Source organism: Sebastes umbrosus, chromosome 7 (assembly GCF_015220745.1).
Source record: "Sebastes umbrosus isolate fSebUmb1 chromosome 7, fSebUmb1.pri, whole genome shotgun sequence".
In the NCBI taxonomy this organism is placed as follows: Eukaryota; Metazoa; Chordata; class Actinopteri; order Perciformes; family Sebastidae; genus Sebastes; species Sebastes umbrosus.
In genome coordinates, this window is record NC_051275.1 from 3,525,451 (window position 1) to 3,540,293 (window position 14,843).

At 39.3% G+C, this 14,843-nt stretch overlaps 1 protein-coding gene across 1 annotated transcript in view; it reads left to right on the forward strand.

The window, feature by feature from the left end:
* The window catches only part of LOC119491458 (rho GTPase-activating protein 42), an 85,514-nt gene that overhangs the window by 12,761 nt on the left and 57,910 nt on the right, over nucleotides 1-14,843 (forward strand). The window contains 1 exon segment of the mRNA XM_037775542.1: nucleotides 9,690-9,785. Coding sequence (XP_037631470.1) covers nucleotides 9,690-9,785 — 96 coding nt within the window.

Below are 14,843 nucleotides of genomic sequence, written 5' to 3' on the forward strand. Positions count from 1 at the left end.
AAATTGCATGCAGGGTAAGATAAAATGTTTGCTAAGCCTGAGTGTAATAAAATTAGAAGGCACTATTTTAAGGGGGTGGTATAAATAATATTTCTAAAATAGGTCGTTTTTCTTTTCTTTCTTTTACCTCAGTGACTCGTGCTGCAGTAGCTCTTTCTTCTATTATTTCAGAGTTACACTTCATGTGGCAAATAACATCTTCAGATTCAGACCTCATCAAAGTTGCACTTCTTTCCTTTTATTACTCAGCTCCACAGAAGAGCTCTTTTTCACCACACAAGCTCAAAGTGGAATGCACCAAATTCCTGCTTCTGTCAGAAGAGATGAAATATCTGTGAAGTCTCTACTTCCTGCACACCCAATGAAGGTGCCTCTTTTTTTTCTGTCTTTTATTCCTTATTTTCTTCACGAATGAAACCTTATCTGGTCTGCTGCTGTAAGTCCCTGTGTTGCATCATATATATCAGCTGTGAGGTGTTATTTACTCTAATCATTGCAATATGGCCAGTAATGGCATGACAAGCCTGCACAGAGCATGAGGGACATGGAAATTGGAGTACTTCATGGAGTATTTGAGTATTTAATGCACTTTCCTTGTCATTTAGTTTTACTATAATTTGATTTGCTCAGTTAAAAAGCTGATGAACAAAAACTTAATTCATCAGTACACTTGGATGCAGAATACCAGCAGTTAGCATCGACATTTAAACTGATAAAACAGCCTGAGAGCAGAGGATCTTTGCCTGCATTGTTTCCACAACCCCCACAGCATGTCACACTGATCATTCCTTTACTGCTTGCCTAAGGTTAAAAAAAATTAAGCTGTTCATTTATCTTCCTTTATACTGATCCCTTTTCCATTTATCTTTGCTATCGGTGTTGTGATCACTTCAAGTGAGTTGCTTTCTTTATAACTGCATGAGCAATATTTTCTGCAGTCGGCTACCCACTAATGAGCAGAGGGCCAAAATCAGTTGTGCTGGTTCCCAAACTTCGTAAATAATGCATAAAAAAAAAAAAAAAACAACTAGTAAATTGTTGTGCCAGGTCTTTTTTGAGCATTGCCCTAATTAAGATATGGCAAATATTTATTCAGGCATATGTTCATCTTGAGGTATAGCGCCAACAGAGTCTCCTTAAGCTCTGCTAATGTTTGCTGTGTCTGATATCATACATTGTGCTTAGACTAGTGAGGTGCATTACTTAAGAGTGGAGATGCAAAACTAAATCAACATTTGGATACTTATAAAGGTATTAAGCTGTTACCGTAGGAAACAGAACTTTTAACCTATTACTGTATTTATTCAAGAGGCACAACTTATCCAAAATGTTGTTTATTACATGCCCATATTTTTGCTCTTAAAGTTGTTTTCTCTCTTTTCCTACAAAAAAACACAATTTAAAGCCAGCAAAAGCAAGCAGCACGCATGCATAGTTGCATGCACAGGACACAGCTGCAAAGAATGAGCAGCGAGTTAGACTGCAGGTGATGATAATGTTTATTATTTTAGATGGCGTTAACTGATCGTCATCAGTTCCATTGCTACTCCGAGCGAGGTGAGTGAGTAACTAGCAAACGGTTGTGGGTAGTGTAGTATTTTGTTACACAGGAATAGAGAACCAGCGTACTACTGTCCCACTTCTGGGCTAGCTTCTGCTCCAGCAGCTGTCTCAACCATATCTCCCATGAGCCCTTGATGCATAAGTGCTGTCAAAGCCCAATGGGAGCTGTAGCTGTGAAATGCTAATGAATGATGAATCTAAAATAATGATCATTTTTCCTTTGTTAAAATGATATGGTGCTCAGAATGTACCACCAAGTACAGTAGCAGATACCATATGACTGTTTTTCTGCAATAAAATGTTTTTCATTTAACAAAAGGAGCAACCATACAAGAACATTGCCTAAATTACAATTTTTAAGTTATTTTTATTAATTTATTATTTTACTACGAGAAACTTTCATTTTGTATTGATTTTGGCCAATAAACAGGGACCTGTGGACAAAAGCGGTAGTGTTTCTGAGCACCACAGTCCCTTTAGAAAATCTCTCATTTTACTGCAGCAGGGCCCGACAATCTTCCCCGCTTAGTCCTGGTTCTGGTTCTCCTGTGCCTCCCTTCAGCGGGCCCAGCAATACGGCCTGGTCCTCCGTCAGCGTGGTGTCGGTGTTGGCTTCCAGCAGGCAGCGAGCCACTGCTGCCAGGCGCACAGCTCTCCACCTCCTGCCGCTGAAGAGCTCTGTGGTCGAAGGCGGCAGCGAAGCCAGATCGGGGTCTATCCGCGATGGGCTGTTCGCTGCCGGAGGCCAAGCTGGAGTCTGAGCTAGGGGAGTTTTTTGGTGAACCTGCGTGCCGTAAATCGTTTCGTCTGATTTTGCGGGGAATCGGACCCGATGACAGGCATTAGGAATAACTATATAGAAATAGCCAATATTCTCACTGATGGACTTATCTAGGTCATATAGAGGCATCAGTATTAAATCAAGCCTGTTGCATAACAAGTTAAATGTTCCTTGTAGTAACTTTAAATCAGGAACTATTTGATTAAAGTAAGTAAGATTAAAGTAAACATGACTAATCTGACCTCTACATATGAGGGCTGGGCAATATGATGATATATATATTCTGTCAAAACAATATGAAAATGTCTATCGTATACATTTTTCTATATTTATTCTATGGCGATATCAGCTAAGCTTATTATTATTTCATTTTTCTCTATAATTTCACTTGTATTCATTTCATATAGACTATTTATTTGTTGAATTACCAAAAAACATGCTATATCGTGATATATATCTTTACCGAGATATGAAATGACTTACATCGTGATAGAAGATTTTGGCCATATCGGCCAGCCCTGCTACATATGATCTTCTGGTAATCAACACTTTGAGAAACTCCTTTACTCATGTCCTTAGTTTTGGCGGCTGTAAAGAATTCAGTTGACGGTAACAAAAGCTTTGTTTTTTTTTTGAGGTTGGGGCCTGAGCGTCAGAGCTAAAAGATCATCCATTATTGATGGCCCTGTGAGCATATCCAGACAACTGCAGCAAGCTATTGATTTCAAATCAGCAGCTTTTGAGTCAAAGCAGGAATGATAGGACCACACCACTGGCACAATACATCTTGTGGAAAAGTTCCACTCAGTGGCACTCAGGGCAGACTCAGCAACATTTACAAGTGGTCAGACATACTCATTCAATAGAGTGTAGACGTCTTTAAGAGCCTTTCAATCTGCGGTCTCATTGAGTAAAAGTCTTGTTATGTTATTGTGTTCCAACCAATAACTAAAATACACTGAAATACAATATAACAGTGCTTGCTCTTAGGTAAAGAAAAAAGATACTCATTGACAATTCTCTCATGATTCTTTTTTATCAGGCTTTCCAAGCAATTTATGTTCCTGTGGAGATGAGAGCATTGATTTTTGTGGGCTTTTAAGGCTGGTTTGTACTTTGGGATGCCTGTTAGATAAACCATTGTTGTCACAGTAGGAGCCGTATGGGTTTCAACACAATATCCATTATGGACTTTCAAACATTACCTCAAACAGACAGGTTGTAGAAAACTCTGAAGGTTAGTCATTTTATTGCTTTTAACTTTCAGTCGTCACTTTTATAGTTGATAAAGATAATCAATTAAAATATCAATTCAATCATAGTTTTTATTCATTAGAAGGTGTTATGTTTGGTTGGGTATACTGCCAATAACATTACTGCTTTTATTTTGACAGAATGTTTTACTTCATACTTTTCTTTGTGCTGTTGCTGTAGTAAATATGGTTATGTATGGGATTCTTAAACCTGCTGTAGGCGGAATGTTTTTGGCATCATTGGACAAGAAAATCCATAATAGCCCTTCAGCATATTGTAATTCAAGTGTTCTGAGAGATAACTAAACTTCTGCAACTCCTCATGGCTCTGTTTTCAGACTTTAAAAAATCTAGCCCGTGACGGGAGACTTTGGCCAGTCACAGGTCGTTTCAGAGAGATCCTATTGGCTGTGCTCCGGCTGGTGGGCGGTGCTTTGTATTTCTTCAACTGATCTCAACCTGGCTGCCGGGTCACAAACTTTCTCATTTCACAGCCAAACAGTGCACGACAAGATCATTCTGAAAACATTTGAGGAGATATTGGCATTACAGTAACAGAATATTGATTCATATTTGATCAGTGCCGCCTAGTTTGACCGTTTGGTCGGAGTTTGCTAGTGATTGACAGCTGCTCAGAGACGGCAAGGCTCCCGCTCGGCTCTGATTGGTTGTTTTACTCCGGTCTGTGAAATCTTGCAGATACCATTAGGAGCACCGGAGGACACTGAGGAACATGATTTTTTTTCAGATTACCTGTCTCATGCTTTACTGTCAGGATATAGTGACTGTTCAATAAAAAAAAAAACTTTTGCTTTAAGGAACTCAAGCATAGGGGGAGATACCTTAGGTGAATAGGGTAAAAAATGTAACCGATAGATATCACCATGAAACTTCCCCATTTGATTACTTCCATTAAACCAATTATTTTTTTGGATTACAAGTTTTCTGAAAATGTATATTATTTAAATGTGCAAATTAGTCATTATCTTATCAAATATGTGCATACATTTTCAGAACAGAAATCTGAACATTGGATAAAGCCAGGTTAAAAATGATCGTTTCATTTTGTTGACATATTAGAGTCAAAGGTTTTTACAGAGGGAATTTTGGAATTATTTTTATCAATTGCCATAAAAATTACATTTTCGCCATGTTTTTAGGAATAAAAGGATATATAAATCAGGCTATAAATGATATATGAACAAACCCTTCAGTAAAAACCTTCAAAATATCGATAGGAATGAAACTGGAAAGTTTGGTGGATGTAAGTGAAGTGGAGAGTTCTGCCTCGGGAGTCTGAGAAAAACCTGATTTTAAGAAAACAGCCTTTAAAGATTTGTATTGTAAAATTCCATATATTTAATAAGACATTGCAGATGAATAGGGTAAAACACTTGCATTAGGACAATTATGTTTCGAATTATACATTTTCTGAAATGTTACATTTAAATATGAAAATGAGGCATTATCTAATGCTAACTTCTTGTGGATTTAAGAGAAATCTACAGCCGCAAATAGACAAAATGTCGTAAAATAGACACCTAAATGTGTATTTTGGATTTTTTCTTTCCACTATTCTGAAAGAAGACATGTTATGGAAGCAAAATAGCCCAAAATGCATGGAAAAACAATGCTTTAAATGTATCATACCAAGATATGAAGCACATACAGAGTATGAAAGCATAACTGTACATATCCATACAGTAATTAACGTTCCAAACCCTGTGAAGCTTTAAAACTGAGTTACTGTAGTACAATTTATAACAACCTCAACCTCCTTTTTTCAGTATATCACAAGTCTTCTATCACATGAACACATAAGTTTGAGTGTCTCCGGTATGCAGTGTATATTACTCTGTGGATTTTCTTACTTTCCAGGCAAGATTCTTTTAAGTTCACAGTTCTTTGAAGTGAAGACATGACTGTCGGTGAGAGAAGAAAGAAGGAGAGAAGCAATTAGTGAGTCATTGGATATGAGAAAAGTGTGTACATTTCAAACTGTGTGGGCTGACGACTAAAATGTCAGAGTATTTTAGAATCTCCATCTTTGCCTTTAATTATAAATTCAGCTGAATTATGAAATGTTAAAAGCCTCTATTATACGCTGAAGCTTCATCCCACTCTTTAAAGTACTTGTAAACATAGGTTACCTTCACCTGCAGCAAGAATATACTCTATGCTAACACAGCAGACCCACACACTAACCTTTATGTAACTGAGGTATGAAACAAATTGAAATCGGTTGCCTGATAAAAAAATCAAATCAGAAGTGATTCATGCACTCGGTCAGCGCTGCAGTTACTCTGCCTCTTCTGTTAAAAAGCAGCTTAAATGCTTCGATTTCCTCCCAACATCTTTGAGTTTCTTGTAAATCCAACAGAAATCCGATTCTCTCACCACACATGCCTGATTTCTAGCATGCAGATCATTGGATACTTTTATAAAAGGGATGCTAATTTTGAAACAAAAAATGAACCGATAACCGACCCTCGTTAACCGATTATTAACCGTTAATTGACAAGATTTGTGCCTCGCACGGTGCGCCAGCTGCAGTGTATGAGCACAACAGACAACTGAGTCCCCAGTTCAGCCGTCCGGGAGAGTTACTGTAGCAGCCATGATGCTGCGTGTAGTGTCGCGGACACATGCAGCCACTTTCCCGGTAACTATCCACCGCACATTTAGTTTAGTTTAGCAGGTTGTCAGCTGTGTGTCTGCCCGGCGTAACGATAGCGAGTGTCCGACAAACAGTGTGTGTGTTTGTGCTACATTAGCAGCTCTAGCGTTGCCGGTGGCTCCGTGCCCGCTGTAGCCACACACATACGTTCTGTCAGCGCGGCGTAACTTTAGCGAGTTTCCGACAGACCGTGTGTGTGTGTGTGTGTGGCGGCGGTGAGTGTGGGGCTGTTGGTGGAGTTATAGCTGTGAACGTAGGTGTAGCAGTGTGTGCACAGTTTATTTGTCGTGATTAAATGCTACGAGGCTAAAACCCCTCAAGACCGGAGCCAACTTTCTGTATCTGCAACTCCGGCTCAGACTCTCTTAAGGTGGACCACCTTAAAGTGACGAGCCGCTCCTCTGAGTTTTGCTCAGCTTTTTAATGAATTATTAATATTTCTTTTAACCGTTTAACCGATAGTGTTAATCGGTTAAAATTCTTGATGTCGGTTAAGGGTTAAACGGTTAAACCGTTAATTATTAACAACCTTATTTTATAGGTCTATGTTTTCACTCATTTATGAGTCATATTTTAAGTTGCAATCCATATTTTATTTTTCTCTAACAGCAGTGTTTATTCTCGTCTCGTCTTGTATAGTAGTTGTTAAAACTTATTTCCCCGTTATAACTCAAAATTCATGCCATTATACAAACGTGTTCAATAATTTACAAAGACAATCAGCTCCTCTGAGGTTTTTGTTGAACATGCTGTTATTTCAGAGAGGAGAACTCCTAAACCCTAAAAAGCAGTTGTCAAGCAGTTCAGCAGTTATGCCTTTTTAGTGGCTAATTGGGGAGTTGAAGTTTTCGATAACACATAAACTTTTGAAAAATGTTCAGAGTCTGAGATAATTAGGGCTCCAACTCTGCAATATAAAAAACAGTTATCACAATAACTAAAATGTTTAAGCTGAGAGATGAGGTAAATACTGGTAAATACAGGTCATGTGAGGTACCTGACATTTATTTGTCCATTTTGTTGTTGATTGTTTTTCTTTAGTCCCTGAGTAATAGAGAAGTGAAGTGGGAGGTTTTATGTTGGGTGGGCAGAGTTCAGGAAATGAAAACCTAGTCATTAGTTTTAGTTTTTTTCAGTATTAGCTGAGAGGCTGTGGAAGCTTCTCTAACTCTTGAATGAACTTGTAACACTCTGGTTGACTCATCACTACAAACACAACAAATATTCTTGGTAATTTCTGACTCATTGCTAATTAGTCAGACTGTGTACATATAAACTTTACAGTAGAAGCCGACTACAACTCCCAAAGACCTAGAGTGACAGCAGAATACAAGCAGAGGTTGAAGTTTGTATAAAACTTGTTATCAACAGGTTAAATTAATTCTCTTTCTGATGTTGGATCGTATTTGGATCAATTCAACAACTACGGTGCGGTGATTTGTTCCAGTTGGCCTCATGGTGCTACAGGAATGAGTCCTAAAACCCGGAAATGATTTAGCATTTTAGCACTTCTGGTTCCTTCGTCTGGAAGTCAATGGGTTTTTGAATGTTTTTTTAGTTGGATGCCTGAAATAAGGTCTGTGGTTAACACAAGCTTAAGAGATTTTAACGTTTTGTTCTACGATATAAAATGTCAGTCAATATTGTGAATATTGAAGCTTTTACGTGTCTTGAAAAAGGCGGTTGCTAGCAAGTGGCTTAATGAGACTACTAAACATCATCACACTGACTTGTCCACCTTTACGGCCTTGTCGTGTATATTCACGCTCATGCGACCGTGGCGTAGTTCGTTTATAGCCTAACGTTAGCTTTTTGCTTCTGGCGCTTGCATTTACGCTTCAAAAATCATAAAAGTGGTGTTCATTTGTGGAGATTATCTTGCTGAACAAAACGTATAAGTATCATAAACGTGTTTTAGCCACAGAGCTTATTTTCTGCAATATCCAAAATCCAATGGAAAAATCCCATTGAATTTTTGTCGAGGTAACCCAGAGCGATGCTAACTTCTTGGTTGGCCTACAAAAATACTTCATCCCTGCAGCTCTCTATTGAAGCTTTGTGAATCTGCTTGGACTGATTTACACCTTTAGTTGGCTTCTTCTCCACAACAATGATTGCTAAGACTCATGGGTTTCTTTATTTTAGGATATTTGGAGTCGTTCAACATACCAAACTAATGGACCAAAAATAAAATCTCCCGAAAGTAGGAATGCACCAATCGGACTTTTTCAGTCCCAACAGTGATTTCGACACCGGCTTTGAGTATCAGCTGATACCGAGTACCGATCCAATACCAGTGTTTGATTAATAAGCTCTATGCCTCACTGTGTGGAAGTGACTGGGATCATTCTTTTATGTGTAAGGCAACATCAGGTTTGACTTTAACATTGCTTTCCTAACATTATAAAACAAATTGTCTCAAATAAATACATAGATATAAATTTGCTGAATTGTTATTTGTTATTAAAATAATAAATCGTACACCAGCAACTTGATAAAAAATCTTCAGAATTAACAGGAATTACAATTCAAGTGTAAACTTTTTTAATGCAGCAAATTAGTCAAAACTTAGACAGCAATCAAATTCAAGTATATAGTATATATAAAAATGTAAAATATAAATAGAATTGAATTGAATAGATCACCCCCATTGTCACAATACCCGATTCAACTATTTGAGTCAGTATCGGCCCGATATCGGAATTGGTATATTCCTAGTTGAAATTCCTGTACTATTTTTGAAGTAGCTCTAATGTTATTTAAAGTCATTGAACGTTAACTGTCAAATGCAAATTTACAATTGGAGAAATACTGAGACCATAAAGATACAGATGTTTCCACTGACATCACCAGGGAATGTTTGAATAAAAGGCAGCTGGAAAGCTGGAAAACAAAAAGTCAAATGTCACTGAAAAAAAATAGGACAGCACTTTATCACAACTAAACTCCTGGAATTCAATAAACATCATAAATTCATATCTAGCAGTGAGAGTAGCCAAAGGTGGGATTTTTTTAAAGATTTTAACTCTCTGTACTATATCATTTTTGACACAAAGGTTAGGCAGCTCAGCTGGCCTTAATTTTTCTGGACAGATCTCGGTATTATGATCAATGGACAAGCGGTAAAGTAAATTTAACAGATATTGCAGTCACTCACAGAACTGCTATTGTATGAATGTCAGTGGGCATGGAATTGGGCAGTCAGCAGATCATGCAAGTGCATTATTTCGCTCTGCTGCTCCCTGAAGTTGTCAAGCAATAGTCTTCATAAGTTCCACTATTTTGTTGCTGTAGTTGTAATATTGAGCTTTTTATTTTCTCTTTCTCATCACCCTGCTGCCAATTTTGATAATTGTGTTCAATGATTTGTTTATGCAATGTTTTATTCTGATGTTAAGACATTCTGATTTTCCAGATCTTTCTGCTGCCGTCCAGAAGTTCTCCCAGTCCCTGCAGGAGTTCCAGTTTGAATGCATTGGTGATGCAGAGACTGATGACGAGGTGAACATTGGTAAGTTCAGTTTGGCCATTAAATTCTCACTCCCAACTCGTCAAATACCGCCGCTTGGTCAGTGCCCCTCGGCATCGGAGACCGATGCACGGAGTACCCCTCTTGCGTTACTTTTGGACGGGCAGGGGACGGCGTGTTAATACTGTATATGCTCATTACATGCATAGTGTCCTTTCAAAATAAACTTCTGTTTTCACAGGAAGTTAGGATTAGGCGACACAACCACTTAGGTAGGGTTAGGAAACGGTTGTGGTTGACGTTAACATCACTGACTCTACTCACGTGACTCACGGGATTGACGATAACAACTCACGTGACTAACGACATACGTGACCAAAAAAAAGTCAATGTTCCTTATAGTTTCACATGGACATTATCACCGGTCTCCGGGTTGAAAGTCTTGTGTTTGTTTGACCCATCCATCAACCCTCCCGCCCGCCCTGAGCCAACTTTGACACTGTTAATACATCGTCACTTGCTCCGAACGTCGAATAACGCCACGGGTGGGTTTCCATTGGAGTTAGCTGAAAGCCTAAGTTGGTTTCCGATATCAAGGGGCACTGCTATCTTCTTTCCTCCTTGCTCTTCCCAATTAGTCAAATTGTCACCTCAATCAGAAGCTTGACTTACATTTCCGTTCGGATTCTCTTGAGAGATACTAAAACCCTTGGCTTAGGGATGTGACGGTGAGGAAATTTTCCCACCGGTTAATAAACTTGTGAAAACACCGGTGTTACCGATTACACCGGACATTTTACAAGAAAAGATGGTCAATATGTGTAGCGCTCTTACTTTGATCTTTACTGTTGGGTAGCTGTGTGTCTGGCCTCTCCGGTCGAGCTTTTTGCTGCGGAGCCGCAGGGGTCTAACTGGTGCCACTGGGCCACGCACACTGGCTGTTACCTCTCCGTCCTCCTCGCGGAGATTGCTTCATTAATATTTTGGATCTGTGATAGCATTGGGTTTAAATCTGAAATATTGCCAAATAGGCCCGTTTGCTTTTCGCTTCGACACCGAATCCTCTGCCATCTCTCTGTCTGTCAACTCTCTTTCTTCCAGTCTGTGTGAAATCGGACACCTGCTACTCTGAGCTGAGACTCCGGATGGAGCATTCACTGTCAGTTTGTAGTGTCCGTCGTCCGACTATCGATTGATAACACGCCGCTGATACGCCAAAATGAACTAAATGGGTTTTATTTTTGTTAAAAAAGCAAAACAACAGTGCGGGCGTAATGTAATCGGTGTTTGCCCGACCACCGTGTAACACCGGTAACACCGACTACCGCGACAAGCCTACATTGGCTGTAGTGCAGACACGTATCATATGAGCTATTGTCCTCTTGTAAGGACCAAGTGCTCAAAACATGATGTTATTATATCGGAACCATTTTACTCCAGTGAAAAAGAATAGAAAAAGGGAAAGCTTTATCAGAGTCATTGGGAGCTGTTTCCAGACAATATTAAGCATACTCTGCAACTTCTTGGAATGGGATTTGGCTTTGAGTATAGATCTGAAAGTTGTCTGTGGTGCATGTATAATTAATGCTATTGATTTGCTTATGATGCTTCCCCTGTATCTTTTCAAGCCTATAAAAGATCAAAGAGACTAATTGTGATCAGTGTCAGAGATTAATGGAGGTGCGAACCTCCTAGCCTCCAACAGGAATATGAAAGCAGCTGTGCAGAGGGCCTCTGTGGCTCTAATGGGCAGGACTCCCAGTCTGGCCTCTACTCCCTTTCTCTTTTTTTTGTACTGCTCATTATCCCCAGCTTGAGTCCTTCGCTCGTGGCGCTGGAGAATGCTGAATTACTGTCCATCTGTGAGGGCTAGACGGGATATCGACCTCCTCTCCATGAGGCTGTAATGTCCATCTGAATGCGTAATGAATAGTCCTGCTTTCCTTTTTCTCCCAAAGCTGGAGAGGCTGTATGATAGGCAGTGGTGCAGCAGCAGACCAATTATACTTATTGGAAAAATCCACAGCCAAATCCGAGCCTCATTAGAATCAAGCACACTTTAATTTGAGACAATGTACCCCCTTCCCTGGCCTTCTATCAAGAACACTGTTGATCCCAGTTTGAACAATGGATATTTTAGCTGCCCACCTGTTACGGAGCTGGACCTACTCAGTATTAACAGTGTAAACCACTGACACAATAGAAGCCAGTAGTTTGGCCGTGCCTGTGGCTCAGATGACAGAGCCATGGGCATCTGTTTGGAAGCATTTTATTGACTGTGTAATGCAGACAAGAGTAAATTCACTTGGGAGGACTTAAATAAAGACCACTGTGGAGGCAACATTGGCACAAATAACATTGAAATAACATGACATTAAACAATGAAATTGAAATAACCGTAGATATAAAACAGTAGATATGACGTGTTCTAATGACTCACCATTCCAGGATAGAAACATGTGGCGGCCATCTTAGCTGGGTCCAGTATTAAACTTGCTGTAATTGGAACCTATGGTGAAAGAGGCTTGTGTTGTCCTTATAATCCTTATATTTTTCGACCAATACACCAATACTGTTTTTATTCTGAGTGTAAGACAACTGTTTGTCTAAAATGAACCGAAAAAACTAAGATTTTGGTAGAATTTTGATTATTATAGCTCCAAGAGAACAAATCATGCTTTCAGTCATGAAGATAATCTCGTAATTGTGCATTTATATTGCAGAAAATTATTTAATTTTTTCAATTTTGCCTGAACTTAATATGTAAGAACTGTCTTTGGTAATCTGAATGACTAATATACTACATTAAGCAATATTTTTTTATGTAGAAATCCTAAATAGATTCAGTATTATGGCCTATAGGCAGGCAATTACAATCAGTCACTATAATATATATTGACTGATTGCGGGATTCAAGACGGCTAATTTTGGGTTAGATGTAGCTCGCTGGATTTGACATGAAATATTATGAAATGGGTAACATGTTTTTTACATTCAACATGTTTTTTACACGCGGTTAAATGTTAGGATAATATTAATAATTTTGTTATAACGTTAACGTTACTAAACATTACCTTTGAGCTAAGTTAGCATAGCTAACATTAAAACAACATCTGTTTGGCTAAAAGATCAATGTTCATCATGTTGAGCCAGCAATCAGTAATAACTTTGACTTAGAACTCAGCTGGTTCGTTGCTTGGAAGCTAACAATAAAGTTAGCTAGTTCACTAACTTTTTGTAGTTTTAGTTGACCCATAAATAAAAAAATAAAAAAATCTCTCATCTACTCTATACTGACGTGTGGAAAGTGTTACCAGCCTCCCTGGTCTCTTTGGTCCTTTTGGTAAAGCAGTTCTGTGCTGAACAACTGATGATCAGTTGCTGCCCATCGGTGGCAATTGATACCCAGGTAAGATGGTGGACACTTGTCCAATTAGTTATGATGTAATGTCGCATCTACTGTTTTATATCTATGGCAATAACACTAAACACCATGTAATAATCTGCAAAATGTAAAATTCCTTGCATCCACAAACTCAAATTGCTTACATGCAAATAAACACACTTAGATAAATTATGGGGCAAAAGCTTAAGTGTTGAATATCTTCTTAAATAGAACTGATTTCCTCATACTCTATACCACCGTGTTCACTCACCATCTCAGAGAGAAAAGACCACGATTACTATTTGAGGAAAAAAAATGAAACCGCCTGTTGAAATCAATCTAGTCATCAATGAAACTGAGCTTCCTGACTGACACAGCTGAACCCTCGCCTGAATGCCAGCCGTGATCTTGATGCAGTATTGGTATAGTTCACTTTGATGCTCCCAACTTCCCCACATAGCATCGAGATCCTGTATGTGCTGCCAGACGTGTTCACCATGACCTTTTATTGATTTCTCTCTATGACTTCCTGCAGTGACATTCACATTCCACGCCAGTTATCCAGGAATCAATGGGGCCAAAAGATTGATGTAGCTATAGAAATTTAGATTTTTAGAAAAGTTACATGCCCTTCTCTCAGAAGGTCAATCCTTTCCCTTCTCCAAGAGCTCCTTCGACGAGAACCTTCGGGGGTGGAACAAGTCAGAAAAGATATAGATCTAGGTCTAGAAAGTTAAATATCGAGCAGAAAGGCGCAATTTAAACCCATCAAATTATAAGAAAATCTTCTTATAATGTGCAGAAAACACTGTACATGTGCAGTAAATGTCTCTTTATTTTCATATAAGCTTCCTTATCCGTCCACTCTTGAGGAAGTAAATTTGATTTCATTCAGTGATTCATCAGGTCTATTGCCTTTCCTCCATTTACCAGTGAATGATATGCAAGCTGTAACCCCACTTTGACTCCCATTTCCTTTCTTTCGGAGTCTAATCTTGTCCCATCAACGGCTCCAGCTGTGCCCTTTACCCCCTGAGAGGTTTGTGCCGTTGATAAAGGAGCTGGTGGCGTTAATAGGAGGCCAGCCCGCCTGCAGGATCACTGGCACAAAATCATTGCTCCCTGGTCTTTAAAAGCTTTGGTGTGTAAATGGACCAAAATGTCTAAGATGATGCATGGCTCCCTGTGCCAGGCCGTCGCGGCTGATAATGATGTTACTGTGTTGGCAAGCAGCGCAGCTCGACCGCTGCTAAATGGCTGGACCCAGGCGGGGTGACACAGGGGCTGACCAACAGAGGCCACGCTGTATCAGGCCCTCTATTTAATGAAGGTGTGAAGCCATCAAGGCACAATTCACTGGCAGATAAGATTCGATGTATTGTATGCTGAATTCATCTCGCCCCGCAGAATGTAATATAAGCTACCGAGGTATAGCCCAGATGGCGTGAACATATCTCGACCACATCAGTCACTGCATTACATTGTGACAGTATATTGCGGGAGAACAAAATAAAGGGAAGCAATCAGTGGGGTTCCATTCAATTGAAGTATTGTTTTTTACTGCAAGTCTTGGTTTTAAATTGGACAGCTGCATGATTTTATTAGGTTCTAAAAATGTGCTGCACCGAAAGCTCCGAAGCTGCAGCGCAAATAAACATTTTAGCACCGCGCTACAGTGCTTGTGGGGTGCCAGGAACATCTGATGCTTTAACAAC